Source organism: Salvelinus alpinus, chromosome 36, assembly GCF_045679555.1.
Source record: "Salvelinus alpinus chromosome 36, SLU_Salpinus.1, whole genome shotgun sequence".
Classification (NCBI taxonomy): Eukaryota; Metazoa; Chordata; class Actinopteri; order Salmoniformes; family Salmonidae; genus Salvelinus; species Salvelinus alpinus.
In genome coordinates, this window is record NC_092121.1 from 6,718,313 (window position 1) to 6,736,442 (window position 18,130).

General features: G+C 45.1%; 1 protein-coding gene across 1 annotated transcript in view; it reads right to left on the reverse strand.

Moving 5' to 3' along the window:
* The window catches only part of LOC139565204 (synaptic vesicle membrane protein VAT-1 homolog), a 36,780-nt gene extending 19,114 nt beyond the window's left edge, over positions 1-17,666 (reverse strand). The window contains exons 1-2 of the mRNA XM_071385357.1: positions 16,912-17,666; positions 9,393-9,600 (exon numbers count right to left, since the gene is read on the reverse strand). Of these exons, the coding sequence (XP_071241458.1) occupies positions 9,393-9,600; positions 16,912-17,331 (628 nt within the window). The 5' untranslated portion in view covers positions 17,332-17,666. The remainder of the gene's footprint in view (positions 1-9,392; positions 9,601-16,911) is intronic.
* Between the last annotated feature and the right edge of the window lie 464 nt (positions 17,667-18,130).

The window sequence follows — 18,130 nt, forward strand, 5'->3', positions numbered from 1 at the left end:
TGCGGTTCTTCAAACTGTCGTGATTACCAGCTGAGAAGCTTTTATGAGTTGATTTTACTCCTGGCTCAGAGTTTGTCTGAGCAGTGTCTTAACATCATCCTAAAACACTCTGTGCTGGGAGTTATATATATTTTTTTAACTTAAAACCGGTTTTATCAGGATTCCTAGGATATTTTCTGAGATTCTTTTTGGATACCGGACCCGGGTTTATATCCCGCGTGTCACCATGGCGCCCAACGTGGGGTGGTCTCTCATAGGGGAGGAGGTCAAAGGGAGGTAAATGTAGCAGACATGAGTCAGTCATGGTCCCGTGATGAGGTAGCCCCGCCTGCAAACTTCCAAACCAATGTCTGCCCTCGGTCCAAGAGGGAATTTCCTCTTGGTCTAAAGGTCTAAGACGTGGGAGACCCTGTTCATATCCTTTGTGTTCCATACGGGCAACAAAATAAACCCTTTCATTGTCTGCACATGCTTGTGGATTGTTGAATTATTCAAGAGCGTAATATGGTTTGGTTGCATTATTCAATATTGTAATATGTTTTAGAAGAATAGTTGTTGGATTGTTCAATACTTTCTGCTTCCTGGCTAGTGGCTACTGTGATATTTACGGTCAATGTGATCTGCGGAGCAAGAATGTCGCATTGCCAGCCACAACAGAAGGTGAGGCAAGGATGTCATCTCTCGTAGTGGGAATAGGGCCTAACTGTGTGTACTCAAAAGAAATGCATATAAAGTACCACTGCTGCTGCAGCTAGTGTACCTACTGCCTCTACTGTTACAAACACAATAACTGCATTTTCAACTAAATTGCCTCTACAAGCAGTGACGAATATATAAATCCATAGATTGTTTCATGACCCTGAGTGGGTGTGTGTAATATCATGAGGGATTTCAAAAATATAGAAAGCGCTAAGAAGGATTATGCTTCAGGCAAAGAGGCTGTTAGGCAAATGTTTCTGTTATGGATTCAGTAATCCGTTGTTCTAATCGTTATGTCCTTTCAGACAGCTGGAGAGCCAAGGGAAAGCTGGCTGGGAGCCAAGAGAAACCAGAGGTCCAGACCTGCGTAGACTGTGTGCGAAATGGAATATAATTCCCTATATAGGCTCTGACCAAGGGTAGTGCACTAGTATTATTTTACTGCTGCTCTTTAATTACTTGTTACTTTTATTTCTTATTCTTATCCGTATTTAAAAAAAAAAATGTATTGTTGGTTAGGGGCTCGTAAGTAAGCATTTCACTGTAAGGTTATAACTAACCCTGATACACATGACCATCCTATCCATGCTAGATTACGGAGACAACATTTATAGACATCATTTTTAGACACCTGTTGTATTCGGCGCATGTGACTAATACAATTTCATTTGATTTATATAGGGATTAGGGTGCCATTTGGGACAACTCTACCAGACCAAGGGAACACTTAGTGTCGCACACCTTTATTTATCTAGGCAAGTCAGTTAAGAATAAATTCTTAATTACAATAACGGCCTACCAAAAGGCAAAAGGCCTCCTGCGGGGACCGGGGCTGGGATTAAAAATAAAAATAAAAATATAAATATAGGACAAAACACACATCATGACAAGAGAGACAACACAACACTACATAAAAAGAGACCTAAAACAACAACATAGCAAGGCAGCAATACATGACAACAACATGGTAGCAGCACAAAACATGGTACAAACATTATTGGGCACAGACAACAGCACAAAGGACAAGAAGGTAGAGACAACAATACATCACGCCAAGCAGCCACAACTGTCAATAAGAGTGTCTATGATTGAGTCTTTGAATGAAGAGATGAAACTGTCCAGTTTGAATGTTTGTTGCAGCTCGTTCCAGTCGCTAGCTGCAGCAAACTGAAAAGACAAGCGACCCAGGGATGTGTGTGCTTTTGGGACCTTTAACAGAATGTGACTGGCAGAACGGGTGTTGTATGTGGAGGCGGAGGGCTGCAGTGGATATCTCAGGTAGGGTGAGTGAGGCCTAAGAGGGTTTTATAAATAAGCATCAACCAGTGGGTCTTGCGACGGGTATACAGAGATGACCAGTTTACAGAGGAGTATAGAGCTCAGTGATGTGTCCTATAAGGAGCATTGGTGGCAAATCTGATAGCCAAATGGTAAAGAACATCTAGCCGCTCGAGAGCACCCTTACCTGCCGATGATGTATCCATAATCTAGCATGGGTAGGATGGTCATGTGAATCAGGGTTAGCTTGGCAATTGGGGTGAAAGAGGAGCGATTACGATAGAGGAAACTAAGTCTAGATTTAACTTTAGCCTGCAGCTTTGATATGTGCTGAGAGAAGGACAGTGCACCGTCTAGCCATACTCCCAAGTACTTGTATGAGGTATACTACCTCAAGCTCTAAACCCTCAGATGTAGTAATAACACCTGTGGGAAGAGGGGCTTACCAAACCACATGACCTTTGTTTTGGTGGTGTTCAGAACAAGGTTAGGATAGAGAAAGCTTGTTGGATGCTAAGAAAGCTTTGTTGTAGAGCGTTTAACACAAAATCTGTGGAGGGGCCAGCTGAGTATAAGACTGTATCATCTGCATATAAATGGATGAGAGAGCTTCCTACTGCCGGAGCTATGTTGTTGATGTAAATTGAGAAGAGTGCAGGGGCCTAGGATCGAGCCTTAGGGTACTCCCTTGGTGACAGGCAGTGGCGGAGACAGCAGATTTTCTGACTTCATACACTGCACTCTTTGAGAGAGGTTGTTAGCAAACCAGGCCAAAGACCCCTCAGAGACACCAATACTCCTTAGCCGGCCCACAAGAATGGAATGGTCTACCATATCAAAAGCTTTGGCCAAGTCAATAAAAATAGCAGCACAACATTGCTTAGAATCAAGGGCAATGGTGACATCATTGAGGACCTTTAAGGTTGCAGTGACACATCCATAACCTGAGCGGAAACCAGATTGCATACCAGAGAGAATACTATAGACATCAAGAAAGCCAGTCAGTTAATTATTGACAAGTTTTTCCAACACTTTTGATAAACAGGGCAAAATAGAAATAGGCATATAACAGTTAGGATCAGCTTGATCTCCCCCTTTAAATAAAGGACAAACCATGGCTGCCTTCCAAGCAATGGGAACCTTCCCAGAAAGGAGAGACAGGTTAAAAAAGTTGGAGATAGGCTTGGCGATGACAGGGGCAGCAACCTTAAAGAAGAAAGGGTCTGACACAGATGGTTTTTTGGGGTCACGTTTCAGGAGCTCCTTTAGCACCTTGGACTCAGTGACTGCCTGCAGGGACAAACTTTGTTGCGGGGCAGGGGAGAAAGAGGGAGAAGCATCAGGGATAGTCGCATTAGAAGGGGTGGGAGATGAGGAAATGTTGGACGGGCAAGGAGGCATGGCTGAGTCAAATAGGAATCCTGACTTAATGAAGTGGTGATTAAAGAGCTCAGCCATGTGTTTCTTGTCAGTAACAACCACATCATCAACTTTAAGGGACATGGGTAGCTGTGAGGAGGAGGGTTTATTCTCCAGGTCTTTAACCGTTTTCCAGAACTTCTTGGGGTTAGACCCAAAGAGAGAGAACTGCTCCTTAAAGTAACTAACTTTGGCCTTCCGGATAGCCTGAGTGCACTTATTTCCCATTTGCCTGAACAAGAGCCAGTCAGCCTGAATATGCGTATGCCGAGCCTTTCGCCAAATGGAATTCTTGAGGTGGAGTCACGGTTGAACCACGGGCTGAACCTGGTTTTAATTCTCATTTTCTTTATGTGTTTGTTATACCACTGAAAATATCAAAAAGAAGGTCCAAGCATCTTTGACAGAGGGGATCAAGCTGATTCTATACCATTTTACAGAGGCCAGGTCATGAAGGAAGGCGTGCTCATTTTAGCAAGCGTCTATGACAAATCAGGACAGGTCGTTTCACTGAGCAGCCATTACGAAAACAGGCTGTAAAACAGTGATCACTAAGGTCATTACAGAAAACAGCAGACTGATAACTATCAGGATTATTTGTGAGGATAACATCGAGGAGAGTAGCCTCTTCTGGGTGTTTGTAGTCATACCTTGTGGGATTGGTAATAATCTGAGAAAGATTTGGGGAGTGCCATTGCTTTAGGACTTGGTCAGGTGGTTAATGTCCCAGTTTAGGTCACCTAGCAGGACAAATTCAGACTTAGTGTAAGGGGCCAGGAGAGAGCATAGGGCAGGTAGGGTACAGGCCGATGCCGATGGAGGACAATAGCACCCAGCAACAGTCAACAAAGTACTATTTGAAAGTGTAATACTTAAAACCAGCTAATCAAATTGTTTGGGGACAGACTTGGTGGAGACAACCCAAGCACTGAAGGTGATCCTTGGTAAAGATTGCCACTCCCCCACCTTTGAAAGATCTGTCTTGCTGAAAAAGGTTATAAACAGAAAGGTTAACATCAGTATTCAAAACACTCTTTCTTAACCACATCTCAGTAATGACCAACACATCTGGATTTGAGCTGTGAACCCACACTTTCAATTGATCCATTTTAGGTAATACGCTTCTAGTGTTAACGTGCAGAAAACCCAGGCTTTTACGAGAGCAGAAATCAGTGAAGCAGATATCAGAGCACACGTCAGAATTGTGGCTAGCAACAGTAGGTGGGCCAGGGTGTACATGCACATGTCCAGATATCATCAACAGTAATACAATCAGGGCACGGCAGAGGACAGGGAGAGCTCTGCAGTGCTGATTTATGACATCTGCATGTGCATCAGACGGCAACAAGATCATATTGTACAGCAATTTCATCAGGTGACATGAATACGAAGCCGGCGATGAGGTGGTTAAAATGGGAATGGGATGGGAGGCCAAAAGTCTGTGTAACCAATAGACGGAAACCACACACTTTTACAGTGCACAAAACCCCAGGTCAACTGAGTTCCACTCCCACATCAAGTCTCCAAGGTCCAAGTTGATGAATGGCATCAGCTAAATAATAGTAATGAAAACAAACACCTGTGAATTCCACGGTGACCTTTCACTGAGTGATTAGCCTGACTCATTAGCCTCTGCTAGCTCTGAAACACACTTGTGTATATTACAGTAATACATCACTCTCATACTCCATCTTGTAATGATTGTGTTCCATGTCAAGGGGCACACACACCTGCACTGACTGTTCCACGGTACTCAGACTAGAGTGACGTGGTTCCTCTCTAACATACACATGGATAGTTCATCTGTGCTTCTCATGGTCATATCTACCCACATACTGTCCCAAACACAGGGGTGTCGTGTTGCTGGAGCACGGGGAGGGAAAGGGGAAAGGGAAAGGGGATACCTAGTCAGTTGCACAGCTGAAGGCCTTCACCCGAAATGTGTCTTCTGCATTTAACCCAACCCCTCTGAATCAGAGAGGTGCTGGAGCTGCACAACCTCACTCTTTTCAATTTGAGAATACACGGAGGTGGTAACACTATTTCTATCAAATGTACTCTCATCAATTATAAATCTATTATATTGAATTACCACAAAAAATCCATTAATAACAATAGAATGACTAATCAAATACTGTATATGGCCAAAAGTGCTCGTCAAACATCTCATTCCAAAATCATGGACATTAATATGGAGTTGGTCGCCCCTTTGCTGCTATAACAGCTTCCACTCTTCTTGGAAGGCTTTCCACTAGATGTTGGAACATTGCTGCAGGGACTTGCTTCTACTCAGCCACAAGAGCATTAGGGAGGTCGGGCACTTATGTTGTGTGATTAGGCCTGGCTCGCAGTTGGCGTACCAATTCATCCCAAAGGTGGTTGATGGGGTTGAGGTCAGGGCTCTGTGCAGGGCAGTCAAGTTCTTCCACACCGATCTCGACAAACCATTTCTATATGGACCTTGCTTTGTGCACGGGGGCATTGTAAAGCTGAAACAGGAAAGGGCCTTTCCCAAACTGTTGCCACAAAGTTGGAAGCACAGAATCGTCTAGAATGTCATTGTATGCTTTAGTGTTAAGATTTCCCTTCACTGGAACTAAGGGGCCTAGCCTGAACCATGAAAAACAGCCCCAGACCATTAATCCTCCTCCACCAAACTTTACAGATGGCACTTTACATTGGGGCACGTAGTGTTCTCCTGGCATCCACCAAACCCAGATTCGTCCGTTGGACTGCCAGATGGTGAAGTGTGATTCATCACTCCAGAGAATGTGTTTCCACTGCTCCGGAGTCCAATGGCGACCAATGGCGGCCAATTACGCCACTCCAGCCAATGCTTGACATTGCGCATGGTGATCTTAGGCTTATGGAATCCCATTTCATGAAGCTCCCGACGAACAGTTATTGTGCTGATGTTGATTCAAGAGGCAGTTTGGAGTTTGGTAGTAAGTGTTGCAAGCAAGCACAGACAATGTTTTATGCACAACGCACTTCAGCACTCAGCGGTCCAGTTCTGTGAGCTTGTGTGGCCTAACACTTTGCGGCTGAGCCGTTGTTGCTCCTAGACGTTTCCACTTCACAATAACAGCACTTATAGTTGACCGTGGCAACTCTAGCAGGGCAGACATTTGACGAACTGACTTGTTGGAAAGGTGGCATCCTATGACGGTGCCACATTGAAAGTCACTGAGCTCTTCAGTAAGCCCATTCTACTGTCAATGTTTGTCTATGGAGATTGCACGGGTGTGTGCTCGATTTTATACACCTGTCAACAACGGGTGTGGCTGAAATAGCCAAATCCCCTAATTTGAAGGAGTGTCCACATACTTTTGTATATGTAGAGTAGGTAAATGGTGGTTTCTTCTCTGTCTTCTCTCTGAGGGTGGCGAGAATGATGAAGAACTGTAGGCTACGTGTGTGCCTGTTGGCTCGACCTCTTTGGCCAATCAGTATAACATACATTAGATATCTCATTCCCTGCAGCTCGGCGGAGTGTGAGCGGGGTTTACCCACATGATCCTTGTCACTCCAACGAGATGCAGGATCCAAATTCACAGTGTCTGCGACACCGTTCTGCCGAGGACACCCAAACCAGAGCTGCCACCGCAAAGCCCAAGGAGCCTGACTGTCTCTGGAAGTTGTTGTAGCCCTGCTTGGGATATTTAGACTACATTGGCTATTGGTTGAGACCGACGCAGCTCTAGTTTTGGTATGTCAGGGTGGGCAATTGTAAATGTGAATTGGGCCAAGTTGGAGGTAAATATGCATTTAGGTTATAGTTTTTTGAGATGCATGAATACACTACACCAAAAGCTTGATTTTATGGTTGTTTTTAAATGAATTTCCTGAATTTCTACGTAGTAGTGATTTCTGTTCACTACTTGGTCAATTGATTTGATAGCATGTTTAATCTGTGCAAATGAATTCCATTAATTGATAGTTCACCTCTGTTTTCTTTTATTCTGTAATATGGTATTCTGTAACCATGTGTTCAAGCTAATCAAAGTTGATTTATGATACAACGTAGTGTATGCTACACAATACAATGAAATGCCTACTCGCAACGAAAGCTCTCTTCGCAAACAGTGCAATGATAGTAAGCTATATGTATTTATATTTAGATTAGGTTATAGCCTACAAATAGCTATCCCACGTAGTTATAGGCCTCTTAGGTTATACGGCAAATGATTGTTGTTTGTTCCTGAACTGGCCGAATGACAGAGCTATCCTTCAGCAACACAAGTTGGTTCAACGTCTTTAACAACATTGTGCGATTCTGGCGCTGTCCTTTCAGCACCAGGAAGGGCTGTCCAATCACTTAAAATACCACTCATCAAGACGTGTTGCCTACGCCTAATAGTCCTGGTCATCACTTGTTATTATTACAAATAAGATATTATCACTTCTCACAATGATGCTCGTTTAGTAAAGTTGGATCAAAGCAGAATCAATGTCTCGCAAGATCCCATAATGATTCATGATCATTTTACTGATGCAGATGCAGTTTGGATGTTTCACCGGTAAAACCTGAAGAATTATCCGTATCATTCCTATTTTGAAATGAGGTATGCCTAACTTGGTGTTTGAGGGTATTACACATAGAACATTTTCTTGAGACAATATGTGTGGGCATACAGTAGGCAGAAGTTACAATTGGAGGTTACATTTTATGCATAGGCCTATTCTACAATGAGATCCCATAGGCCACATCTGTCGGTACAATCATTGAATGAGGAAATGATTACGTCATTTAAATATATTTTTTGCACTCCCTTACCTCAACAAAAAAAATGCACTAGTCCTCAACCAAAACAGCCCATGATACCTCTCGGATTCCCATACATTACATACACAGATGCACGCTGCACGCATGCATGTACTGTACACACAGGAAGAATTTAAAAAAAACTGCCTTCCATTTTGACCAGCTGGCCTTGTCCTTGACACACAACTGAGACACTCCCTCTCTTACGCTCAAAAACACTCAAAACCTCAACACACCCATACCCAGATGCTTACACCCCCTCACTCCCCCGTTCCCCCCATTCCTCCACTCCCACACGGCGCACTCTGACCCCCAAAGCCAGGTGACAGGTGCTCCTCCAACCCCAACTCTCACCACGTCTCTGCTCTACTCAGTACTGACACACACAGGGTTGGAGCTTAAGTATTATTTACAATACTCTTACATAGTAGCTACAATACTACTCCTTCTCGTAATTCACATAGTTATAATACACAGTCATAGACAGGAGCTATGGAACAATACAGATTGGCAATCCGACTGATGCATTTCCTTGTGTTCATAGTACACAACATTCTTGACCTGGACTGGACTATGGGTTTAGCACTATACACCATTCAAGACTTATCACTGTGTTTTCCCAATGAATGTATTCATATTCACATTGTATGCATTTATGTTCCTTAGAATGGCAGAGACCTCCCTGCTGGCCTGCGGGTGTATATTTAAGCAATAAGGCCCGAGGAGGTGTGGTATATGGCCAACATACCACGGCTAAGGGCTGTTCTTACTGCACGACGCAACACGGAGTGCCTGGACACAGCTCTTAGCCGTGGTATATTGGCCATATATCACGAGCCCCCAAGGAGCCTTATTGCTATTATAAACTGGTTACCAATGTAATTAGAGCAGGAAACCTAAACATTTTGTCTGATATACCATGGCTTTCAGACAATCAGAATTCAGGGCTCAAACCACCCAGTTTATAATAAGAAATTAGTGTGTCACTGGATTAAAATTACAATAGTACTTACTCTAATTCTATGGGTCTCTTATGATTCAATTGTATGGGGTGTGTGCCTTGTTTTGTGTTCTGTACCTATAACAGTGATGGCGATTGGTTCCTACCTACACAGTGTCTATGGTCATTGGTTCCTACCTACACAGTGTCTATGGTCATTGGTTCCTACCTACACAGTGTCTATGGTCATTGGTTCCTACCTACACGGTGTCTATGGTGATTGGCTCCTACCTGCAGCAGAGTGAATGAGGATGCTCTGGTTGGGCCTCAGGTTGCCAAAGTCAAACAGCATCATGTAGGCGGTGATGTAGTTGACGGGGAGGGCGGCGGCCTCCTCAAAAGTCATGCCCTCTGGGATGAGGAACGTGTGGGTAGCGGGCACCACGGCCACCTCCTGCCACAGCCCACAGCGGTTCAGCACCAGCACCTTGTCACCCACCTGCATGGACGGGAAAGTGTGTTAGAAGTGTGTTTTACTATAAGGTTGCAAAATCCCAGTACATTTCTGACAATTCCCAAGGTTTCCAGGAATCCTGGTTGGAAGATTCACAGAATCAGGAGGGAATAGGCAGGAAATCCTGCACCCAAACAGGATTTGGGGGAAACCTGGAAATGTGGGTAAAGTTAGTGGGATTTTGCAACCCTAACTAGTGTATATCTACTGTAGACATGTCATTTAGTTCACAAGTTACAAGTGTATATGTTTATGGAAAGCAAGGGATCAGCTGTTTTCTGGTTTGGTGTCGGGGGAAATTTACAAATCAAAGGTTCACAATGCAAATGACTGTGGCGGTCAGGTTAGTTATTTTATCATTAGTTGTTTGTCATATAGGTTAGCATATTCACTCTGACCACACACTGTGACAACAGTCAACAACATAACATGATATGGCATTAGCCCCCACTGCTACTCTTCTCTCTCTGACAATTATCTCCTCCCTCCTTATCACCCCAACTTGTCATTTTGGGCGCCGTGTCCCCATTCGGGCTTATCAGAGCAGCAGGATCCTACGACCCTCTCCTGCCTGTCCAGGAGGAAGAGCCCCATTGTAAACTTCCCCCCCCCCTGCCGAGGGACTGGCCAATCAGGGAGGGAAACACCAGGGACACAGGAAACAGCCCACCACCGCATTCTAACATTCTTCCTGTTTTCTTCCTCCTTCCTCCTCCACCCCACCACTGCATCCATCTGACTCCTTCCTTCCCTCGCTCCACTCCTCTCTCTTTCCCTCAACCTGTCACTCTTCCTCGCTGTCTGTCCCTCTCACTCCTTCATTATCTCTTCTGATTGTCTCTCTCTCTCCATCGCCCTCTGTCTCACTCTCTCTGTCTTGCATAGTATCTCCTCTACCCCCTCTTTTTTCCATCTCCTTCCCTCCTCCTGTCTCCCTTTCTCTATCTCCCTCCCTCTCTCCTCCTCCCTCCATGGGCCCTGTGCGAGGAGTTGCCCGTTTCCCCTCTTCCTCATCAGTGAGACAGGACAATGGATCCCATCTTCTCCCCTGGCCGCTCTCCACTCATCAGCGGCCCTGCCAGATTCTTCTCCATGGTTGAGCACAAGACAAGCTCTCTCCTCCTAGGAACAAACCCACTCCTCCCGCCCCAGCCTCCCCACCATCCTCCCGCCCACCCGGGCCTCTCTAATGGTCTGGAGGGAGAGATGCGCCTCGCTGTCTGTCTATCCACTCCAATTAGAGAGATCTCCCTCTTCCCTCTCATTCACTCTCCCTCTCTTTATATCCCCGTCTCAAGCGGATGCGTTTTGAGTTCTTCCTCTTTCTCTCTTTCGGTCCTTTTCTATCAGTCTACATCTTTAAATCTCTCTTTCTTTCCCTCTGCCTGTCCTTCTCTCCGTCTCCCTGGGTCTGTGGGTGAAACTCATTGCCCTCAGTCTGTTAATTGGAGCTCCAGTATGGCAGGTAGGATCAATAGGCGGAGGCGTTGGAGCTTAGCAGGAAACACACTGATGACTCAACCCTCACATTCAACTACATCGGGAAGTATTGTGTGCACATGTAAGGCATGTGAGTGGCCGTCACACACACACACACACACATGCGCACACACACACACATGCGCACACACACACACATGCGCACACACACACACACACACACACACACACACACACACACACACACACACACACACACACACACACACACACACACACACACACACACACACACACACACACACACACACACACACACACACACACACACACACACACACACACACACACACACACACACACACACACACACACGCAAACAGAAGAACAACAGTCACACAGAACAGAGTCCCACTCAAACACACTCTTGGCCAATGTCCTCCTTGTGACTTGTCCATCACAGCACTCGTTACTGTGTGACTCCCCCCCCCCCCTCCTACTTCTGTCATGTCCTCCCCCCCTTGACTCTCCAGCCTCTAATGAAGTCACCACACAGTGTATGAGGGGGAAGCTTCTCAAAGAGCCTTGTAGTCAGCTGCTGTACACCAATGGCCTTTATCAACTAGTGATTCAGGTTTGGGGTATGTGGGCCACAAGTCGGAGGTTATGTAGTTTGACGATCTCATCAACTTTTGCCACCAATTGGTTAGATCATGGATTCTAGTGTCAACCGGAGGAGTAGCTGTGAACTCCGTATGGCACCTTAATGTTCTCATGGGGCCTAGATTAGATTAAAGGACAAAGGACAATGTATTCATCCTACTGTGTTGTGTCAGCAGTGTTGTCGTCTAACATTGTTAAGCGCAAATTATAGGCGTCCCATTGTGACATCGCTACAGGGCTCTGAGACCGCCGTCCACGGTTAACACACAGCCCATAACTCCCAACGAACGCGTCTCCGGCACGCTTCCTCTATTCATTTGAATGTGTTGACGGTTGGAGAAGTTGCTTGACCTGTGTTGAAACTTCCAAAGTCTGAAAGGCCAACGGTTCAATATTCTAGAACACCACTGTGCGTACGCGTACATGTTTTGGACTATGATAAACCCTTCAGTCTGCTGATGTGTGAACTGTGTGAGACTGAGTGTCACGCCCTGACCTTAGAGAGCCTTTTTATTCTCTATTTTGGTTAGGTCAGGGTGTGACTAGGGTGGGTACTCTAGTTTGTGTATTTCTATGTTGGCCTGGTATGGTTCCCAATCAGAGGCAGCTGTCTATCGTTGTCTCTGATTGGGGATCATATTTAGGCAGCCTTTTCCCACCTGTTGTGTGTGGGATCTTGATTTTGTATTGTTGCTTTTTAGCCATACAAAGCTGTACGTTTCATTTTGTTTATCTTTATTGTTTTGTTGCTGGTTCACATGAATAAATATGATGAACGCCTTCCACGCTGCACCTTGGTCCAATCCTTCCAACAACGATCGTTACACTGAGAGGGTCATCCATGGAGCATTTTATGTGTCAGGATCACGGCCCCGTCCTGTTCAAGGAACGAACCGACCTTGAGTTTGACCTATAATCGGTGCTTTCTACCTGCTCTTTCTACCGTTGCAGCTGTTACCATGACTACGGTACTACAATAGCAAGTCTTGTTACTGATAGGCTAGAACTTAGAACAAACTTGGAGACAAACGGACATTATTTCTGAGTTGTTCTTGGTCCCTCTCGGTTCTGTTGAGTTTTTTTTTAGTGTGTGTGCTTTCGTCAGTGTTATGATTAAGCAATAAGGCCTGAGGGGGTGTGGTATATGGCTAATATACCACGGCTAAGGGCTGTTCTTCTGCACGACGCAACGCAGAATGCCTGAACACAGCCCTTAGCCGTGGTATATTGGCCGTATACCACAAACCCCCAAGGTGCCTTATTGCTATTATAAACTGGTTACCAAAGTAATTAGAGCAGTAAAAATACATATTTTGTTATTGACGTTTTGCTCTGATATACCACGGCAGTCATCCAATCAACATTCAGGGCTCGAACCACCCAGGTTATAATAGTTGTTATAAACTGGGTGGTTTGAGCGCTGAATGCTGATTGGCTGACAGCCGTGGTATATCAGACCGTGTACCACAGGTATGACAAAACATGTCAAACCAGCTTTTTTATGACATTACGCTGGTAACCAGTTTAGAATAGCAATATGGCACCTTGGGGGTTTGTGGTATACGGCCAATATACCATGGCTATTGGCCATATACCACACCCCCTCAGGCCTTATTGCTGACGAAAGCACACACACTCCAAAAAAACTCAACAGAACCGAGAGGGACCAAGAACGACAACTTAGAAATACGACGTCTGTTTGTCTCCAAGTTTCCAGGCGTCTGATTCTCTCCTCTCTTTGCTGTTTATGGCCGACTATCAAGACAGACGGTGCAAAACGCATGCTATGAGTGTGCTTCCCATCTGTAGCGAAAAGGAGGACAAGAGAGACGGAACGGAGCGAGGTAGGAGGGACGGAGGAAATACCAGACTGACAATGTGGGCCGGAGGGAGATAATTGAGAACATATGGGTCAGATCCTACCAGAGCTCAGCTACAGCTTATACTCTCAAAAAAGGAAAGGGTTTAGTGAAAAAAGTGCTGATCGAGGATTGTCAGTCATGAGTAATAGAGTGCAATTTAGGATATTTCCCTCTTTTTGTCACTTACTCGCTCTTTCCCCTTTCCCTGCACTGCTCGTGCGGTAATTCAGGGTGATGTCACTGTAGTATTAACCTACTTCCAGTCACTGTGTTACTGCAGACTCAGTGACAGTGTGTGTGTATGTGTGCATGTGTCTGTGAGTCTGTGTGTGTGTGTGTGTGTGTGTGTGTGTGTGTGTGTGTGTGTGTGTGTGTGTGTGTGTGTGTGTGTGTGTGTGTGTGTGTGTGTGTGTGTGTGTGTGTGTGTGTGTGTGTGTGTGTGTGTGTGTGTGTGTGTGTGTGTGTGTGTGTGTGTGTGTGTGTGAGAGAGAGAGAGAGAAAGCAGAAGCCTCCCAAAAACAGTGACTGCAACTAAGGTCAGCACATTCTCTGTGAGCTCCCTCCTGCCAAAACACTGAGATCTCTATCCATTAGGAAGATTGGGTCTTAATTTGTTGGAGTTGGGGGAAGGTATGGGTAGTATGGGGACTGCAGTGTGTATGTGAGTGTGTGTGTGTGTGTGACCTTCTAATCCAATCTGCTTGAATAGCAAAGTGCAGTGAGGCCAGGGAAGTATATAATAGGACATGGGTCATATCATATATTATGCTGTAGGACCATTATTATGCTGTAGGACCATTGTGCTGTCAAAGACCGACACAGAGCCAATAACTCTGGTATATAGACGCTTCTACATGCTCATCTTATCCCTACGGATCTTCAGGTCCAGTGGATGTCAGGGACACGACCACTCCCTGCTGAGACAGAGTTGCACTGATCTTATTAGTGTACGATCCCAAATGACACCCTATCCTCTATACAGTGCACTACTTTTGACCAGGGCCTCTGGGCATTATACAGAGAATAGGGTGCCGTTGGGACGCAGACTTAGACTGATCTGGCACCTTGTCTGTTGTGCCTTAATGGCTCTTGTTAACATGGTCCAAGTGCAACAATTGCAGAGTGTTCTTATTTTAATTAGTCTAGACTTGGGTCAATTTGCCTGCATGTCAATGACTTTTGTAACAAAAGGTTCCTCAATTGTTTAAGAGCAATAAAGGTTTACAACAGGGTCATAACATCAGAACATATGATTGGTGTTGTAAAAAATAGCAATGAATATACATCAAGTCTTTGTGCTTCGTGAACCTTGTGGTTTTCGTCATAGAGTTTCATCGGTGATGGTGTTCGGTCTCAGGTTCAAATAATATAGCGACAATATCTCTAGGCTACTGTATGCCTAAATTGTGATATTGTTATAAATGTAACAGGTTTAAAGGGTCATTAGGCACAATATGTTGCTATTAGCGCCATTGAAAGGATGTGGTTGGTGTTGCCATGCCATCAGTAATGTAACGGGCAGTGGAACATGACTCATCACACTATTCAAACAAGGAGAGGTAGCCTGGAATGATCAATGCATAGGCGATGTTATTATCATACAAGTAATGCTGCTATACGATAGATAAGCAGATAATCAAAATAATACAGTCCTTTCAAAATATTCATAGTATGGAAATACACTGAGTGTACAAAACATTAAGAACACCTGCTCTTTCCATGACACAGACTGACCAGGTGAATCCAGGTGAAAGCTATGATCCCTTATTGATGTCGCCTGTTAAATCCACTTCAATCAGTGTAGATGAAGGGGAGGAAACAGGTTAAAGGAAGATTTTTAAGCCTTGAGACAATTGAGACATGGATTGTGCATGTGTGACATTCAGAGGGTGAATAGGCCAGACAAAATACTTAAGTGCCTATAAACCTGTATGATAGTCTGTGCCAGGCGCACTGGTTTCTGCCAGGAACTGCAACTCTCCAGTGTATTTCACGCTCAACAGTTTCCCGTGTGTATCAAGAATGGTCCACCACCCAAAGTACACCCAGCCACCTTGACATAACTGTGGAAAGCATTGGAGTCAACATGGACCAGCATCCCTGTGGAACGCTTTCTACACCTTGCATTGTCTATGCCTCCGCGAATTGAGGCTCTGCTGAGGGAAAAGGGGGGTGCAACTCAATATTAGGAAGGTGTTCCTAATGTTTGGTATGCTCCGTGTATACCCTAAAAACAGATGGGCGTTGTATGCAGAATATAGCAATATTAATTTCAAATCGATTAAAAAAATCGCAAGATTGAATGGTTGGTGATTTGTGACTTTCCCAAAGACATGTCTGTTGACTTAGATCGCGAGTAATCATTTCAATTTTCGTCTCCTCGTAGTCTTGCGCCTCGCCCTTTCAGTTCGCTTAGTGCGTGAGCCGCTGTCGCTCTCCGTAACAAAGGCAACGGTGTCACTACTGCGTGGCGTCCCCCCCCCCCCCCCCCCCTTGATGTTTCTATCACCTAAACGTAGAGATAGCATTGTAATCTCTCCAAATCCACAGAACCTAGTGCTACATGCCTTTCAGCAGGGTAGCTGTCTAGCCGCTGGCGCGACTCCCAATTTGGCGCTGTCAATCTCCCGTGCGCAAAGCAACTCATTTTTATTGTCCGTAGACGAGGGGCGCTGGCTTCATTGAACTCACTGCCATTAAACAATTGCGTCCTTTGCTGGAAGAATAAAAAAAAAAGAAATGCACTGCTCGGCTTGTAAATTTCCACTCAGAAGATTGAGTGAGTACTCTAGTGCTCTCCATTTACGCACCAGTGACTGGGCTTGCAATAACCCTCCAAAGCATTAGGAGGGAAATTAGGCTACATTTTTCTTGTGAGCTATCATTGTTCCAACTCTCTGGTCGTTTTGAGACTTTGGACAAATATGCAGTCTTATTTTGAAATCAGATAACATTAATATTCAAATGTATTGGTCTGGGCTTTTAGTGTTGAATGTGGTGATGATGATGATGATGGTGATGCTGGTAATAGATGACTAACATGAACACACGTGAGACGGAATTGTCAGTTCAAATCAACAGCAAAGACTGACACGCCCTAAATCAAACAGCATCCTAATATGAACCCAAATATCTCAAGAAATGAGTTACCAAAATGTGCTTTCTTTGGAACAAAGTAGCCGACATATTATTGGTCATGGAAATTGTCAAATGGTCAGGTTTACTAGGCAATCATACGAGTAGGCTAAATCATTTCTAGGACAGTGGCTTCAGAAGCAGGTGAAATGAGAGAGATGGAGAGGAGAGAGCGGAGAGGATGCGGCGCGCTTACTTTTCTATCCGTCACCTCTTCTCCCACAGCCTCGATTTCCCCGGAGCACTCCATCCCCGGCGTGACAGGGGGGGACGGCAGCCGGTCGTATAGACCCTGCCGGGCCAGCAGGTCGGCAAAGTTCAGCCCGCATGCCTTGACCCGCACCATGACTTCTCCGGCCTTGAGTGCCGGCTTCCCCTTCTTCACCTGCAGTTTCACCTTATCATAGCCCCCGTAGCCGGAAAGGACCAGGGAGCGGTAGGTGAACTGCTCTTCCTCGGATACCTTCTCGGTCGCCGTGGGTGTGGCTGCAGCCTGGGTTGAACTGACTGGCGGCGACTCCGGCTTAGACTCAGCTTTCGGCTCCTCGCTGGGTTTATTTTCTTGTTTTGTTTCCTCGGCGTTTTGCTGCTGAGCAGGTGCATCATCGCCAGACATTGTGAAGAGTATTAGTAGACAGTGACAAGTCTTGAAATTAAACGTTCACTTATTTTTTATTCTCTTGTCTTTAGGAGCTTTGCTGTAATGAAGCGTTGATGAGTCCGATCTGAGGGATTAAGGAGCAAAGAGAGAAGAAAAAAACTGATTCTCAGAGCTTCTTCAGCAGCCTTGCATGAGGACACAGAACCGAGTCAATGAGAGCTTCAGCTGAGGAAAGAGCAGGCTGCCTCGCAACGGCTAAAGTGGACAGAGTTTGTCAACGCCGCGCTCTGACAGTGTGTGTGAGTTGGACGAGAAGGAGGCAAGCTAGAAAACCCGGAGAGCGGAGTTACTGAGGAGGAGGAACGAAAAGTGGATTTTATAGAGAAACTGACTGTGTCCGCCTATACACATTTCGGCATTGCCAGGGAGGAACTGGGACAAAAATTGAGCACTGGCATTTCATCCCCCCACCCCCCCACCCCACAGGCAGTATTTGCTCATGTCAAATAACATAAGCAACTATAGTACAGCGTTTCTCAACCTTTACTGTCTGTCTGTGTATGTGCTTCTTGTTCTCCTCTGTTGTCACTCTGTCTGTCTTTGCTTCTCCTTGTGTACATTGTATTCCTAATTTATCTACAAACCATAACCCATAATGACAAAGCACAAACAAGTTTTTATAAATGTTGGCAAATGTATAATTAATTTTTTTAAATACCTTATTCACAAAAGTATTCAAACCCTTTGCTATGAGACTCGAAATTGAGCTCAGGTGCATCCTGTTTCCATTGATCATTCTTGAGATGTTTCTACA